At 44.9% G+C, this 18,665-nt stretch overlaps 1 protein-coding gene across 1 annotated transcript in view; it reads right to left on the bottom strand.

Moving 5' to 3' along the window:
• Nucleotides 1-18,665, bottom strand: part of ITGB8 (integrin subunit beta 8) — a 243,159-nt gene that overhangs the window by 8,447 nt on the left and 216,047 nt on the right. Inside the window, exon 12 of the mRNA XM_063921754.1 lies at nucleotides 17,042-17,145. Within this exon, the coding sequence (XP_063777824.1) occupies nucleotides 17,042-17,145 (104 nt within the window). The remainder of the gene's footprint in view (nucleotides 1-17,041; nucleotides 17,146-18,665) is intronic.

The following is an 18,665-nucleotide window of genomic DNA, read 5'->3' as shown; positions in this document are numbered from 1 at the left end:
CTTAAGAAACTTAATGTCAACCTCCTGTAAAGGTTCAAATCAGCCCGATTGCAGAAAATGCAACACCACGTGAAGATGCCAAGTTGCCGAGGGAGGCACAAAGGGCGGCTGGATGTGCATAACCCTTCAACAACGTCTGAAGCTCAGGTAGGGAAGCCAATTGTTTCTGGAAGAAAATGGACAAGGCCGAAATCTGGACTTTCAAGGAGGCCAAACGTAGGTGCACATCCACCCCTGACTGTAGAAAAAGGAGAAAACATCCCAGTTGAAATTCCACTGCAAGAAATTTCCTGTTTTCACACCACGAGACATATTTTTTCCAAATATGGTGGTAATCTTTAGACGTTACCCCTTCCTAGCTTGGATCATGGTTGGAATAAATTTGCTCGGAATGCCTTTCCGGGCTAAAATCTGATGCCCAACTTCCATGCCGTCAAATGTAGCTGTGGTAAGTCTTGATAGACGAACGGCCCCTGTTGCAGAAGATCCTCTCGTAGAGGCAGAGGTCACGAAGGAGCAACTCCAGTAGATCCGCGTACCAGGCCCTTCTCGGTCAATCTGGAGCAATGAGAATAGCTTGAACCTTTTCCGTTTTTATTCTCTTGAGAATTCTTGGGATCAGTGGAAGAGGTGGGAACACGTAAACCATCTGGTAGACCCATGGAGTCACCAGAGCGTCCACCGCCACTGCTTGTGGGTACCTCGACCTGGAACAATAGCGCTTTAGCTTTTTGTTGAGATGAGATGCCATCATGTCTATCTGTCGAATTTCCCACCGACTTGTTAAGGACTCGAACACCTGCAGGTGAAGGCCCCACTCTCCTGGGTGGAGGTCGTGTCTACTGAGGAAATCCGCTTCCCAGTTGTTGAAGATTGCCGACAGTGCCACCACGTGTCTTTCTGTCCAGAGGAGAATTTTTGTTACCTCTGACATTTCCATTCTGCTCTTCGTTCCGCCCTGTCGGTTTATGTATGTTACTGCCATTACATTGTCCGACTGAACCTGAATGGCTTGATCTTGAAGAAGATGCGATGCCTGTAGAAGGGCATTGTATATGGCAATTAGTTCCAGATTGTTGATAGGAAGAATTCCTGAGTTGACCATTTTCCTTGGAACTGTTCCCCTTGGGTGACTGCTCCCCAACCACTGAGGATTGGGTCTGTGGTTAACAGAATCCAATTTTGAATCCAGAACCGTCAACCGTCAACCGTCGGTCAGGTGAGTAGTCTGGAGCCACCACAGAAGAGAAATCCTGGCTTTTGGTGACAGACGTATTCTCTGGTGCATGTGAAGATGCGATCCGGACCATTTGTCCAACAGATCCAGCTGGAATGGCCTGGCATGAAACCTTCTGTACTGCAGAGCCTCGTAAGAGGCTACCATCTTCCCCAGAAGGCGAATGCACAGATGCACCGATATCCAGGTTGGTTTTAGGATATCCCGCACCATGGACTGGATTACCAATGTCTTTTCCAACGGAAGGAACACCTTTTGCTCCTCCGTATCCAGGGATTTTGGCAGGTTCAGAATCCACCCATGATCCTGGAGAAGTCGGGTTGAGAGGGCATTGCTGTCCAACAACCTCTACCTGGAAGGTGCTTTTATCACCAAATCGTCCAGGTATGGTATTATGTTCACTCCCTGTTTGCGGAGGAGAAACATTATCTCCGCCATTACCTTGCTGAATACCCTCGGTGCCGTGGAGAGGCCAAATGGCAGGGCCTGAAACTGATAGTGACAGTTCTGCAGTGCAAACCTTAGATACGCCTGATGAGACGGCCAAATTGGAATGTGAAGATACGCATTCTTGATGTCCAGAGATACCAGGAATTCCCCCTCCTCCAGACCAGAGATCACCGCTCTCAGAGACTCCATCTTGAATTTGAACACCCTTAAATACGGGTTCAGCGATTTGAGGTAGAGAATGGGTCTCGCCGAACCGTCCGGTTTCGGTACACAAACAGGTTGGAGTAATAACCCTTGTTTTGTAGTGTAAGTGGAACTGGGACAATGACCTGAGTCAGCACCAGTTTTTGAATTGCCGCCTGTAAAGTCATACTTGCTTCCGGAGAAGCTGGTAAGCCTTATTTGAAGAATCTGTGAGGTGGGAGTTCCTGAAACTCCAGTCTGTATCCCTGAGTAATAAGGTCTGTGACCCAGGGGTCCTGGCAAGACGTTGCCGAAACATGACTGAAATAACGTAACCGTGCTCCCACCTGCCTGTCTTCCAGGCAGTGTGGTCCACCATCATGATGAAGGCTTTGAGGAAGCAGACCTGGAGGTCTGTTCCTGAGAACCTGAAGCTGCTGGTTTCCTGGTTTTACCTCTATTACCTTTGAAGGTAAAAGAGGAACCCTTGGACTTGCCTTTGAACTTTGCTGTCCGAAATGACTGCAGAGTTGGAGCAGTGTAGGTTTTCCTAGCTGGGGGTGTAGCGGAAGGAAGGTACGTAGACTTACCCGCCACAGCCTTGGATATTACCTTATCAAGTTCATTCCCGAACAGGACCTCTCCTGTGAAAGGCAGATTTTTCACTCCTTTCCTGGAGTCCACATCCGCAGTCCACTGGCTTAGCCACAATCCCCTGCGTGCTGACACTGCCATGGTAGTGGTGCGTGCGTTGAGCAAACCAATTTCCTTTAAGGCCTCCACCATAAAATTAGCAGAATCTTGGATATGCTGCAGGAGTAAAACAATGTTTCCCCTGGGTAAGGTATCCAAACTGTCAATTACGTTACCTGACCATTTTGCGATGGCTCTAGTGATCCATGCGCAAGCAATAGTGGGTCACTGGGCCACCCTCGCCGACATGTACAGTGATTTGAGAGTGTTCTCAATTTTGCGGTCAGCTGTGTCCTTTAAGGATGCTGCCCCAGGCACCGGTAAGACAATCTTACGTGACAATCTAGATACTGATGCGTCGACAATTGGCAGGTTTTCCCATTTCTTTCTATCATCCAGGGGAAAGGGAAAGGATGTAATCAACCTTTTTAGGGATCTGAAATTTCTTGTCAGGGCTAGCCAAAGTTTCTTCATACAGGGCATTCCATTCCTTTGATGCAGGAAAAGTAGCTAAGGATTTATTTTTTCCATTAAAAAAGGATTCCTCCTCCACCTCTGCCGTCTTGTCATGAATGTGCAGGACATTTCTGATAGCCTCTAACAGGGCCTGTATGCCCTGTGATAAGACAGCATCCCCCCCCCCCCTCCCCCGCTCGCATCCACCTCACCCTCCTCTGGATCTGATGTATTGTCATCAGTGTCATCCTGCATAAGCTGGGCCAGAGAACGCATTTGTCGGCAAAGACACTGGTATAGGAATTGAACCTCTATTTATCAGGTCATCCATAGACTGTCTTAAAATTTGTGTCTCTTTCTCATTATTGGATAATTTAGTTGAAATATTCGATATCATCCCTTTAATGGAAGCTAACCATGGGGGTTCTGCCCCACTAGCCTGAGAATGAGCACTATCCTGGGTACAGGGTAGTGAGTCTCAAGGGGAAGAAAGGCACTCAGTCGTGCAAGAAACACAGTCCCTGGACATGGTAATGTGAAGGGACATACACACACCCACACACAGAAGGGGAAAAACACAGTTTAACCCACACAGAGCCCCCAGGGAGACACAGAAATTGGAGCCAGTCACTCACAGCGCCCCTGTAGCCACTAAATGATCAGCTGGGTCGCCACACTAAGTCCCTTTAGAGGGATTAGTATTTAACACTGCCCCCCCCCCCCCCTTCTAAGACCCCCTGGTACTGCTGAGACTTTGAGTCTTTGTGGAGAAGCTGCGCTTCCCTGTGATTCCTGTCAGAGCATGCTGCAGAGGGAAAATGGCGCTGGTGAGCTGCTGGATCCGCTCTCAGTGAAGCCCCGCCCTCTTAATGGCGCTGAGCTTCCCGCTTTTATTTAGACTGGCCTGAGGTCATTTTCAGACTAACAGAGGGTTAAAACCCTTGTCAGCCATGGGTGCCAGTGTGAGTATCATTGGTGGCTCAGCGTGCCCCTCACAGCGGGACACACGCATCCACATCTCCTTCTAAGCTCCCTGGAAGGAACGCAGCCTGTACTCAGTGCTGTGCTACTACCCTTGTGCCACCATTCCCGCCGGCGACCCGCTAACCGGGACGCCAGCGCTGTACTCACCACTCTTCTCTCTTCTGGCTCTGTTAGGGGTAGCGGCGTGCTGCAGGAGGGTACGCTGCGCCGTAGTGTGGCTTGCCATTAACTCTCCAGGAAGTTGGGCCGTTCTCCCCCCTAAGTCCCACGAAGCAGGTAGGCTGGTGCCAATCGGCCCTGCCTGAAAACAACAAAATAGAAAATAAATGCAGAAAATCTTCAGGAGCTTCCCTAAGCGTGAACGCCTCCTCCGGGCACATTTTCTAAACTGAGTCTGGTAGGAGGGGCATAGAGGGAGGAGCCAGTGCACATTATTTATTTCTTAAAGTGCCCAAGGCTCCTAGTGGATCTGTCTATATCCCATGGTACTAATGTGGACCCCAGTATCCTCTAAGACGTAAGAGAAATTGGACTCTTCCATTACTTCAATGTGAAGCGTGATGGAAACTGTATATCGCCTAGATTTCATTATCCCTGTATAATTTTACAGTATCATGTTTCTATTGAATTGCTGTACAGTGACTTACAATATATTTACTAATTTTATATTAATTGTAATATAAGGTATATTATTTATGGATTACATATTTCTTATATATATATTTTGTATTATCATTTATGCTCTTTCCCTATTGTTTTTTTGCTTTGTTGATTTATTTATATGGTGATGGTTGTACAGACATTGGACACTGTAGCTACAGTACATTATGATGTAATGACATCATTGCGCTGTGACACTGGATGGGGAGAGGTTCCGATTACAGAAGATCTGCATTCATATGGTGGTTCACCTTAGCAAAGTACTGTACAGTATATGTTTTACATTTGTACGCGATGATCCTGAAGACAGTGATAAACTAAAACGTTGATGATAGGTTATACTGTTTTTAGTACTTTTTAAGATCAGAGTGCCGTACCTACACACACATATATACAGTATATATCGTATTCATATACAGGTTGAGTATCCCATATCCATATATTCCGAAATACGGAATATTCCGAAATACAGACTTTTTTGAGTGAGAGTGAGATAGTGAAACCTTTGTTTTTTGATGTCTCAATGTACACAAACTTTGTTTAATACACAAAGTTATTAAAAATAATGTATTAAATGACCTTCAGGCTGTGTGTATAAGGTGTATATGAAACATAAATGAATTGTGTGAATGTAGACACACTTTGCTTAATGCACAAAGTTATAAAAAATATTGGCTAAAATTACCTTCAGGCTGTGTGTATAAGGTGTATATGTAACATAAATGCATTCTGTGCTTAGATTTAGGTCCCATCACCATGATATCTCACTATGGTATGCAATTATTCCAAAATACGGAAAAATCCCATATCCAAAGTACCTCTGGTCCCAAGCATTTTGGATAAGGGAGACTCAACCTGTATATCGGATTCAGTACTTTCATAAAGTAAGAGAATAATTAACAAAACTTTCAAATGACTATAAATTATCATACTCAAAAACAAAAAATGGGGCTATGAGTGCAATTGTGCAGTAACTGAAAGCAACAGATTTGTGCCCTCATTGTGTAGCTTACAGTAGATCTATCAAAGCTAATTGCTGATTTATTTTTTATGGATTACTGCACATTTACATTTTTTCAAAAAAAATATGAAGAAAGGTACATCATGAGAAGTACTGTATACAGATATGTGCACATCTCAAATGTTTCAGAGTTAGTTCTACTAATATACTGTATTCTCCATAAACCTTTCATTAAGTAGTTCAGTAGTTCTTAATCGCTCCTACTAGTCTGTTAGGGATGCAGAAACACTGCACATTATCAGTCATCGATTTGTAAGATTATAATTCTTTTAATTCCCCTGACTTCCTAAACACAATAGAATGTTGTTAATAAACTGAAGGAGGAACAGTCTGGCTGACACCACAAGACCTTTTGATAACCTTAACATATTTGGGATAATGAAAAATCATGTTGTTGTAAGGATACAAATTACTAGGCTCTCCGTTTATCAGACTGCATGACCTTGCAGTTGACGATGACCTTCTGTAACTTTGAAGTGTGTTCATGAGGTCTGGAATTCATCTAGACCTAATCATATCTTAGGCTACACAACCGTCTTGATTTTAAAGAACGGGTAAACACAGCTTGCGTAATTTTCTCCCTGTCACAGGGTATGTCAAAGATGTCTCTGAGCAATTTCTGGTCTGTACTGGCTTTACCTAAAGGGCCAGTTTAAGGTTTGTGGGGGCCCCAGGGCAACTATCTTGTTGGGGCCCCCACCAACACAACTGTCAATAAGATATGCTGATGATGTTATTAAAAAGTATAATGTGGAAATACTCCCATCGGTACTTGGTCAGCTAGTCGATTCCAGAATGGCGACAGAATGTCGGCATTGACATTAGGTCGGCAACCAATATGTCGACATACATTTAGGCTGACATGGATAAAATGATGACACATTCAAAATGTCGACATTTTACATGTTGACATCAAAATGATAACATTTTTTTGTTAATTTTTAGTGATAGGGTTAGATTTAGGCTAAAATAAGCAAAAAAAACTTTGACATTCTGGTGTTGACATATAAAAGGTAGGCATTTTGAACATGTCAACATTTTAACTATATTAACCTGTCATCCTTCTGACTTTTAACATTCTGGTGTCAACCTTCTGAATGTTGACTAGTCATACCAGCACCAAAATGTGTAAAACACACTGTAGTCCCTCAGTTTACATTATACCATGCAGAAATGCCACTTCACATGTATATGCCACAGTGCTCTCTTGCTGGTGATGTAGATATATGTGGGGGATCCCCAGTATGTGAGGGCCCCTGGGTGACTGCCTCAGCCACCCCCTTGTCAATCCAGATCTGGCTAATGCCTAACAAAATGAGTATGAATAAGCACCTTATAACAAACCACATGTGCATGAGTTTATAAACCATAACCATATTTAAGATCCAGGTTATACCCCTTTCACACCACCGCAATAGCCTATTACCAGGTTAACCTGGGTCGCAGTTTGGTGTGAAAGGGTCTCTAAAAAATAACCCGTCCAATGACCCAGGCTGACCCGGAATTTTGGAATGAAAGGGGTATTACACTTCTCTGTGTTTCAGTTTCTGGAATTTAAAATTTCTAAACTATATAATAGTAATAATGATATGTGTTAACTATAAATAACACACAATGGGGGAGATTCAAATGTTTGAAAAGTCGGTTGGGTGTCTGTTTTTTCCTGTCTATTAGATAGGAAAAACTAGACTCCCAACTGACTTTTCAAACATTTGAATCTCCCCCTATGTATAACAGCGACTTAATGCAATCACTTCAGAGTGCATTAGGGGGACTGGTGAATTATAAGGAATACACTGCTCACTGACATAAGTGATCACAGATTTCTGTTACATGTATACAAGTTGTACATCTCTTATATTAAAATAAATAAATAAATAAATAAAAACGGAGTTCAATTTTAGGAGTAGAATAATTAAAGATATGAGCAATTGTTGACTTTAGGCTCATTACATTTAAGGATATAAATAATTTCAGTAAATTCATCCTTCGGAATGCAGTCAAGATCCAACACTCAGAATATCGACTGCAGGATCCCGATGGTGAGAATTTCAACAGATCCTAACAGTAAGTACTGGGGTTAGGCACTAGGGGGGAGGGTTAGGGTTACTCTAGGGGTGGTTTAGGCAATGCAGTTTAGGCCCCTGGGCAAAGCAATGCCATAGGGCCCCTACCCAACCTCCAGTGGTAGGGGAGGGGGGTGCTAACAGTGGCAGCTTTGATGTCCCCCAGTCGGTAGGAGGTGTTCTATTTTCTAACCTGAAGTAAAGGAAAATATTATTTATACTGACTGACTCAAAAGTAATGTAAGTAATAGCGACCTACCATCAAACATTGCTTAATAACAGTAGACGAGGCATTCTAGGTTGACATAATTTGATGGGATCCAGAGAATGAGTCACATTATTGGTTCCCATCCAATTATGGATTACCCCAGACAATGCAGACACTTTCAGTCTTTTCCGCATATCACAGTCTATCACTTCTAATATACAATAGCAATTGATTGCTATAGTGCATGGAATGGGAGTTGTCCTTTGAGGCCAATACATTTAACAAGCCATACTGTTCTTTTGGTAGGCCCTCCTCTAGTGTTTTGATTCTTTCCTGTTCTTTTGTCTGATACCTTGTTATTCCAGGGTGCATCATCCAAGTCATAATAAATTACAGAAATTGCTTATATTGAGGTCATTAATTATACTTGAATGGGTACGAAAATAACACGGAAAGAGGGGGCGTGGCCTAGCTACTGTGAGGAACAGACACGTTTGCCCTGAGCTCCACACTCTCAGAGGCTTAAACCACCTATTTTTGCCCAAATCCACTCACACAGTGTCCCTGTTTACAGACCTCCACCTGCAGTGACCAGAGGGGTGCCCAGACTACGGCCACGGAATCGGGGAGCAACTTATAGAAGCTCCTGCGGATTGAGGCCTAGTCGCACCCTCCGGCCTGGGACCTCGATTTGGAGCCGGACCCGACGCGACTCCCTGACGCCCCGCACGCTACTACCAATACGGCCTAACCGCCCGCCAAGAGCCCTCTTGCCACCGGACCCCCCCCCCGAATGTGCCTGGCCCTCCGCCGCTGTCCTCACTCACCCCGTTGACCGGCGCTGGGCGCCGCTCCTGCCGCGTGTGACTCGTCCGGCGGCCATATTGGAGAGGGCAGACTGCCACAGCAGGCCCCACACCGCCGTCAGCACTGCTCAGCCAGACCCGGCGCGGCTCTCCACTCAGCGGCCTCGGGCTCCACTCACCGCCGAACCCGACTGACCGGCCCGCACGGCCTCCGCCGCATCTCACATTCACCCGACACACGGACCCGTCCGGCGGCCATCTTGAAGGAGGCGGACGGCCGCAGCAATCTCCACACCACCAACGCGGCCCTCATCACACACTGCGGGACCTCGCTGGGGGAACCCCTTTGAATGCTCCCTCAGACCCTGAGTGTGCCTCTGCTGGACTGGTAAGCACAGCTACATTAAACACACCATTCTGCGCCTTCCCTCCCCCTCCTCCATTGCCCATCCTCCTCCACGCTCTCCTGGCACGTGTCCCCTGGGGCCCCTCATAAAAGGGGTTGGGGCGGAGGTGAGGGAGGAGAGAGGAATTAGAGAGGGGAAAACAAATTTATATATTTGCACGCCCTGGACACTGCCTGGCTGCCTGGAGGCTACACACAACCCCCAGTATACTACTGGGAGCGCACACAGGCGACACCTCACCTGCTTGACTGGCCCTCAAGACACCGGCCGACACACCGCTGCCTAAGGATACAACTATTGAGTGCCCCCCCCCCCCCCCCCGGATGGTGCTGCTCATCTGTGTCCTCCATTCCTATATTACAGTGCCTAGTTCCTCACCACATGTGCTCTCTTCAATTCGCCTGATGATGATTTACCTTTAACTCACGGGATGACCTGACCTGAACAGGGGCTCAGCTGCACATTTCTGTTATTAATGCCGCCTGCTTCTATTGCATCTATCTTTATGAGACCGTAACTGCCATTCTTTCACGGGAAGCCCCATAACATCTATTCCGCATTGCAAAACTTTAAATTTTTATTTTATTTTTTCCCACGGAATGCCACAGAAGCGCCGAAAGGCCCCTGCTCCATCCAAACCCAGTATTATTAGGGCGTGGGAAAAAGCTGGTTCTCTTCCGAAACAATCACCTGGGGCAGAGAGCGCTCTGACCATGGCTGGTGCCTCTCATACTGACCCCCCTCTAACGGCTCAGGATGTGATCTCTATAGTTACTAAAACGATACAATCAGAGATGAGATCGGCCCTCGCAGATTTTAAATCGGAACTGGAAGACCTAGGTTCCAGAACGGCCACTCTCGAACTGAAGGTAGATGAAATCTGTCAATACCAGAGCGTGATGGACCAAGAATTCACGGATCTGCGGGCTGAAATGGAAACATACAAAGATCATCTCGAGGACATTGAAAATCGGAATAGGCGGATTAATATCCGCGTACGCAACATCCCCGAAACGATAACTGCCGACACACTTCCAGCCTATTTAGAGGACCTTTTTCTCCACATAGTCCCTGACATTTCTGTAGATCTTCTCCATTTGGACCGGGCCCATAGGGCTCTCCGCCCTAAACCGCCCTCGACCCAACCACCACGGGATGTTATCCTCCGCTTTCATTACTTTAAAGCGAAAGAGCAAATTATGACCGCTGTTAGAGGGCTCTCCACGGTCTCCCATTCTGGGTCTCAACTTCAACTTTTTCAGGATCTGGCCCCGTTGACCCTTAAGAAACGAAGAGATCTACTGAATGTCACCAAGACTTTGAGAACCCACTCTATCAAATACAAGTGGGGCTTCCCCTTTCAACTATTGGTCAACAGAAATGGCACGACTCACGCTGTTAAGACTCCAACCCAAGGTTATAATCTACTGAAGTCGTTTGGTCTTCTAGAAGATGTTCCAGAAATATGCCGACAACCTGCTCCGCCCCATAGACCCGTGGCGCCAACGAAGGATTGGTCCCCGGCTTAATTGCATTTGTTCTGTTACTATAGAAAGCTATGCTTTACATCTTATTAATGTTATTTCTTTATGCATTTTTTGATGCTCCTTAGTAATAAGTTTAATAATTGCTCTCTAGACAGCCCTGACGCCTTATTTTTTTTTTTGTTCCACCCCCCCCCCCCCCCCCCAATTTTTTTTTCTTTCTTCCCCTTTCTCCTTCCCTTCACTCACTCTTATCTCAGGCGTTAATATGTTAACATATCAATATTTTCCCTTGTTCTTCCTTGGGTCATCCCGTTCTTATTGTTACCCAATATGTTCACTAAGCTTCACATTCTGCGAATTTTGTTGTTCTTACTCACCCATGTCTCCAGATGGACGTGTCATAGCGACACTCCCTCTTTCTACATTGGACCTGACTCCACTATAGGAGTAGGTCGCCTTTTCTTTTCCCTAATTCTTAACCCCTCTCTCACTATCTTTAACCTTCTTCATGTTATCCCCCCCTGCCCTTCCCGCCAGTCGGGGTGTGGATCCTATTTGCTACTAAGCTCATTTTCTTTTGACCCACCATGAAGTTGACAGTTCTAACTCTTAATGTAAACGGTCTTAACTCCCCAACCAAAAGAGCTATGGCCATTCAATATTTCCACAGGCGTAAATCTAGTATTATTATGCTACAAGAGACCCACCTTAAGACTCCCCATTCTTCCCTCACGTCCAAACAATATCCCACGGCCTTTCATTCCTCAATGAATGCTAAGCGTCGAGGCACTGCGATTCTCATTCATCACAACACACCTATTACTATACATGATTCTATTTCTGATCCACTGGGACGTTTTCTTATCCTTAAGGGTACGTACAATCATGCCCCAGTTATATTAGCCTCAGTTTATGCCCCTAATGGCCAACAAGGTTCCCTCTATGCTACTTTCTTTAATCAACTTGCCCAGCTGCCCCGGGGACTTACCATTATAGGAGGGGATTTTAATACTATCATGGACCCCAAACTGGATAGATCTCGCTCCTCTGACACCCCCCCCCCCAGACACGCCAAGACGTCCAGGGCGCTCTTGTCACGATTGGCTCTCCACGACCTATATGACGCATGGAGAATACAGTACCCCAACGCGAGAGGATTCACACACTATTCTCCCCCCCATGACCTACACACCCGCATTGATTATTTTTTTGTAGACCGTGCCACATCCCAAACCCTTCTGGGCGCTCAGATCCTCCCTGTATCATGGTCAGATCATCTAGCCATCGAACTGGAAATCTCTTCTCATATGGGCCCTCGCCCTGTTCGCCACTGGCGACTTAATGAATCCCTCCTCCTGAAACAATCAAATATTGAGGCTATTACCACAGCCCTCACGGATTTTATTACCCTCAACACTACCCCTGGTATCCCCTCACCCACCCTGTGGGAAGCTCATAAGGCTACTCTCCGGGGTACCCTTATCAGTTTGTCAGCTGCATCTAAGAAATCAGAGATGACACGTATATTAGAGCTTGTAAAGACACTAGTCTCCCTGACAGATCTACACCACAATCATCCTAAAAGACGCACTTACCTAAAGATACTCGCTATTAAGGGGCAACTGTCGCAAATTTTATCTAAAAAGGCAGCGCAAACTCTCTTATGGGTCGAACAAACTTTTTACGAAAAATCTGACAAAGCGGACACCATCTTAGCCCGCAAGCTGCGCGCTAAACGCACCCGCAACCGTATCCTTAAGCTGAAATGTCCAGACGGCATTACTACCCACGACCCTCAAGTAATGACCAGACAATTTCGCCAATTCTTTGAATCACTCTACAATCTCTCACATAGCCCCTCTACCTCGCCTTCAGACATCACCTCTCTCACCCAATACCTGGATTCATGCTCTCTACCCACGCTATCCGTGGCTCAGCTTCAAACCCTTAATGCAGCGATCACTGACGAGGAGATTGGGATAGCTATTAAATCGTTACGCCGCTCTGCAGCACCAGGTCCTGATGGCTTCACCGCCCTATACTACAAAAAATTTACAGACTCGCTGCTTCCTATGCTTCGTCCCCTTTTCAACTCACTACTGGAGGGCGGTACACTTGATGATGCCACCACCAGGGCCAACATTGTAATTATCCCTAAACCACAGAGAGACCCTCTAGAGATGGGCAATTATAGGCCTATCTCTCTTTTAAACGTTGATTTAAAACTTTTTGCTAAGATTCTTGCCATGCGCCTAACCCCTATATTGACGTCCTTGGTCCATCCTGACCAGGTGGGCTTTATCCCCAACAGACAAGCTTCCGATAACACGAGACGTCTGATCAATCTTATTCAAATAGCGACAACCCGCTCGCTGTCGACCCTGGTGGTGGCGCTCGATGCCGAAAAAGCCTTTGACAGGGTGGCCTGGCCGTTTTTGACTCAAACCCTATGCCATATGGGATTTCGAGGCGCTTTTCTCAATGGTATTAATTCCCTCTATCATAACCCTTCCGCCTCCGTATTGGTAAATGGCCTCACTTCCGAGCCCTTCCAAATTAAAAACGGCACCCATCAGGGTTGCCCCCTTTCCCCCCTGTTGTTTGCCCTCGTCATGGAGCCTTTCGCAGCGAGAATTAGGCTTAATAGCAACATCACGGGTATAGGGGTGGGACACTCGGACCATAAGATAGCACTATACGCGGACGATGTAATACTGACATTGACCAATTCTACTGTTTCCCTCCCAATCTTATTTGCTGAGGCCCGCACTTATGGCTTACACTCAAATTATAACATCAACACAGATAAAACAGAATTTTTAGATATCAACATTCCACACTCAGATCTAACACTGCTTCAAACGGACTTTCCTTTTCGGTGGCAACCTGAGAAACTCAAATATTTGGGGGTTTATCTAACAAAATCATATCCCCGGTTATACGCTGCCAACTTCCCAAGATTGCTAGCCTCTATCAGAACGGACCTATTAGCGTGGGGTAGACAATATATTTCATGGTTCGGTCGCACCGCGGCGGTCAAAATTAACATTCTACCCCGCTTATTATACTTGTGGCAGACGTTACCAATTCATATCCCCACCTCAATTCTTAAGAACTTACAGCAAGACATTTCAAATTTTATATGGGCAACCAAAAAACCGAGGGTCAAGATGCGAATACTGCACAAACATCAATCCTCAGGAGGAATAGGCATACCTGATCTAATCAAATACTATCGAGCCACTCACCTAGCATCTTGTATTCATTGGCATGCCCCGCCGAACCAGAAAGTTTGGACACATATAGAAGCCCACACATTATCGGTATATTCCCCTTCTACCCTCTTATGGTGCTCACACGCACAACGCCCGCCAACTTCAATTTTGCTCCCCACAATATGATTCACATTATCCATCTGGGATTACTGTACACGTTTTTACAAACTTCGATCGTTTCATCCCCTTCTGGTCCCCTTATGGAACAATCCCACTTTCACTCCAGGTATGGACCACTGTCATTTCCCACTATGGACTGCCCATAATATTTTGTTCCTTCTGGACTTAGCTCCCTTACACACCTTTCCGGACTTTGCTAATATACAATCGCGCTTCAACCTCCCCCACAAAGTTTTTTACCAATTTTTACAAATCCGACATCTTTACCACTCACTTCACCGCCCCTCTTCAGGCACTCCCCTCACACCTACCTCAGCTATTGAATCCCTTTGTCGTTCACACCACTTATCTAAAGGCCTTATATCGTCAATTTATCAGATTTTACTATCTCACAATCAACCCGTTAAGGAATCTCACGAACTGGCATGGGAGAATGACACGGGGGAGGTTCTCACTCCCAACGATTGGTCTCTAATTAAACTGGCCATATCAAAATGTTCAATTTCGGTGCGCATTAAAGAAAATGCTTATAAACTATATACTAGATGGTATTTAGTTCCGACCCGACTCCGTGCTATTTTCCCTGATGCCTCGGATCTCTGCTGGCGACAATGTGGCCAGAGAGGATCTTTATTACACGTTTGGTGGACGTGCCCTAGTATAAGTCAATATTGGCAGGAAATACACAAATTAATTAAAAATATTACTGACTTTGATATGCCCTCCTCACCTTTTTACTCTCTTTTAGCTAGACCGATCCCCAACCTCCCACGCCCCACACACAAATTGGTTAATCATATACTTAACACTGCTAAGTGTCAAATCGCAGCACATTGGAAGTCTACAGCTCCCCCTCCCATCCCTGCTACTATTAACGCCATGTGGTCAACTTACAGATTGGAACGAATCTCCTCAGTTATACATGACACCCCGACTCAATTGATCCGCGTTTGGTCACCTTGGACCGAATATAACAACGCTGAACCTCCCTTGTCGACCATCTAAAACCATCTGAATTCCCCTAGCATGGTGATACACCCCGACTGGCAACCCCCCCCCCCCCCCCCACCTCCCCCCTTACTACTTTTATCTTATGATTACATCTCTGATTTTGTAATTCCTATCCTTCGTCCTACCTCCCCCCTTCTTCTCTCTCCCCCTTTTCTCTTGCTCTCCCTCTCTACACCCTTTCTACCTTCCTGTCTCACTTTCTACATAATCTTTAAAGTTCTGTGTTATCTTTTTCTTCCCTTTCTCCTACATTCTGTTACACATTGTTTAGATCTTTGACTAGTATATTCCTCTTCACATAAACAAAATGTTATGTTTTATTTCAATACTATAATAGGTTACACCTCTACCGATTTCTGTTGTTGTCTACTAGACCGCAGACTCTTTTTACAGTTTAACAATGTCTTGCTGAGATTCCATAATAAGTCTGCTGTTTTTCTCTTCTTTGCTGTAACCTAATTCTGCATCACCTAATAAAATATTCTTTAAAAAAAAAAATAACACGGAAAGAAACTGTTATGAAGCAATCATGAAAATCAACCCCTCTCAAGCTTATCGTTTTCATAGCTTACTGTTTTTTATTCTTTTGTTTGTTTTGTAAGCTATTTCAATCGACATGGGAAGCTATAGTTGTTCCTTTTAGCTATACTCTTCTGCATTCTGGACATCCCTCTGCTTAATCCCACAGGTGACATCTAAAGGCCAAGAACAGGGAACGAGGAGCACCCTTACATTGATGATGCCACTTGCATCATTATGGATCTGCCATTCCTTGTGTAATGCTAAGATGTGCATTATATTACAGTGGTGGTGATTGTGGGGGGTTGTGGGGAGGAAAGGGGTGGGGCTTATGATGGGAGGGTTTGAAGCAAATTGCATTACCACTTAATTTTTGGAAGTAAGCAGGATAAAGGAGAGTGGTCTATTTATCAGGGAGTCTGATAAAACTACCTGAAATTTGGGAGTCCAGGCAGCATACTATAAACTGTGCTAATTCTAGACATAAAGAAGAAAATAACTTTTCAACAGTTCTCGTTCTGCACATAAATTAATAAGAGACCCCAAAGATTAGCACCTATATTCACATGTACAAATTCAAGAGTATGGATAAAGTTAACAAGTGATGATACCCACAGAAGCCAATGTATCAATCCCAAATAAAATAACTAGAATTGGGCCATAACTTCTCTAGAGCTGTGGGCCCAGGGGCTGGCTGGGCAGGGGGGCAGGGTGCCATCTGCCCCCCGGGTCACTGCAATTTAAGTGTTCCAGGGCCATCTGACTGCAGATTCCCTGTGAAAAGCTGGACCGCTTGCTTGAGTCTGCCCCCTGGGCTGAAAGCTGCCAGCCAGCCCCTGTGTGGGCCTAAACATTTTTATTTCGGGCCCCTGCCTAGAGGACCAGGTGAGATGTTCAGAAGGCTGGGCTTTATAAAATGTACGTGGAGGGGTGTTTTTAACGCTGTATTTACTTTCTGCTCCTGCAGAGCACAGAGTAGGTGTGAGAGAACCCTATTTTTTTTTTACTAATAAGTGGCAGTGTGTCAGGTATAAAAGATTGTTTTGTAGTTTTAATTTTGCAGCACCTGGAAAACATTTCCAATAAAAGCATGAAACGTTTTCCACAATCAAAACTGAATTATAATCAGGACAGGACTACTTTCATTTTTATGAGTATACCATACAAAGTTCAAAATATTCATGAAGCAGAATAAGATTTTAAAAATACACTGTGGCATATTTTTAAGTATAGATGTTATGAGTTTCCAGCCAGTAAAAATAATGGAATAATACAACAGTAATGTCAGCGCCGGCAGCTGTGTGCGCATGAACGTAGCAACACTTGAATTGCTCCCCTGGTCGCCATCTAGTGGCCACCGGAGCATAAAACACTTGAATTTCCCCCATAGAGGTGAGGAGCAGCGTTGGTCTTTTATTATATAGAATATGGAAATTTGCAGAACACAGAATAACATACCTGAGGTCTGGTCAATGTAGTACACCAGTGTGTTGCATTTGGTTTCAAATGGATTCATTGGAATGACGGATCCATTTAATGAGCGATGAGAGTGCTCACAATTCCTGTGTAATACACAAACAATGTATGTTATAATAACCCATCATACACTAAATTTAGCACATTCAAATCTGATAATTTCAGGCACAAAAAGCAGCAGTAAGCATAAACAAGTAATGGATTTCTTCTCACATTTCTCTTTGCCATTTCTTTACTATGCATTAGTTTAATGTCATCTTGTCATGTTTTTATTGTAATTCTTTATGTCAACAAAAGCACTGAAACTTTTTAGACAGGACATTGTACTATATATTCTTATAATATCCTACCTGTAACTAATCTATATAATAAAACTAACTACTTATATAAATTACGATAACCAGTTGGTGCCCATGTCAGACCTACAGTAATATGCACAACAAGAGTCCACCAACAGACCACACTCCAATATCCTACACTATACAGGCTGAACAAAGCTTCACACTGAACTTCAAGGTAGAAAAAGACTGGGAGATACACAGGGGAGGCTCGAAAGGGAAACAAAGAAAGATGGACAGAAAGGGGTTTGTAGAGAAATATTAAGACCCAGAAAGAGAAGAGAAGGAGACACTGGAGAGAAGTAAAGGGGTAGAATAAAAGGAGACAAAAAGAAAAAAAAACTCCATGCAACTCCAGGGATAAAAGCTAGAATATATATAATCCGCACTCCCTGACCAAATCATACCTCCAAAGGGTGGAAGCAGAAATTAACATTAACTACAGGCTGTTTTTTTTTGGTAACTGAATAACTAAAGTTACTGTAGTTTACACAGGGAACAGACTGATGGGTAGATGTACGAAGCAGTTAAAAGAGTGAAAAAGTGTGCCAGTGGAGAAGTTGCCCATGGCAACCAATTAGCTGTTACGTATAATTTTATAGAATGCACTTGATAAATGTTCCCTCAGAACTGATTGGTTGCCATGGGCAAATTCTCCACTGGCTCACTTCTCCACTCTTTTCACTGCTCCATACATCTACCCGTGCGTGAGTCAACCATGCGTGAGTTAACTGAACTGCCCCCACTCAGGTGTGTATTAAGAGAGGAGGGGGCCCTTGTGCAGTCTCCATTGGTGCGACAGTCACTTTGAGCACTCAAGTTTCCAAGAAAATGGCGTGGAGGACATTTTCCTGGCGATTTTCTCTAATGCACATGTGCAAAACGCCGGGAAAATGGCAATCGCAGCATCTAGTGCCCTGAGTCACTGCCGCAGGTGCAGAGTATGTGGTGTGGGCCAGTCTGGACCCATGGACCAGTGTAACCCACACACCCATTATAAATATGCCAGCGGCCCGACTATATAGCCTCCCCAGTTAACCTCTATGGGAGTCATGTCAACCGATCTGCCCCGGGGGCTACTCTATAGTCTCTCAAACCTCCGTACTGGTCCAAACAGCGTGTAGGTATCATTCCTGTCCCAGAGCTGCCAGATTGTGTACTTACAGGCTCTGGGATGGAAGAGATGCTCACATGCTGCCTGTACTACTGAGATTGTCAGAGAAAATTATGGGGCCAAGATGCTTCCCTTCACAGGGCAGTTACATGGG

This window comes from Pseudophryne corroboree, chromosome 5 (genome assembly GCF_028390025.1).
Source record: "Pseudophryne corroboree isolate aPseCor3 chromosome 5, aPseCor3.hap2, whole genome shotgun sequence".
NCBI lineage: Eukaryota > Metazoa > Chordata > Amphibia > Anura > Myobatrachidae > Pseudophryne > Pseudophryne corroboree.
The sequence above is the reverse complement of the archived record's forward strand: the minus strand, read 5'-3'. Positions and strand labels throughout refer to the sequence as shown.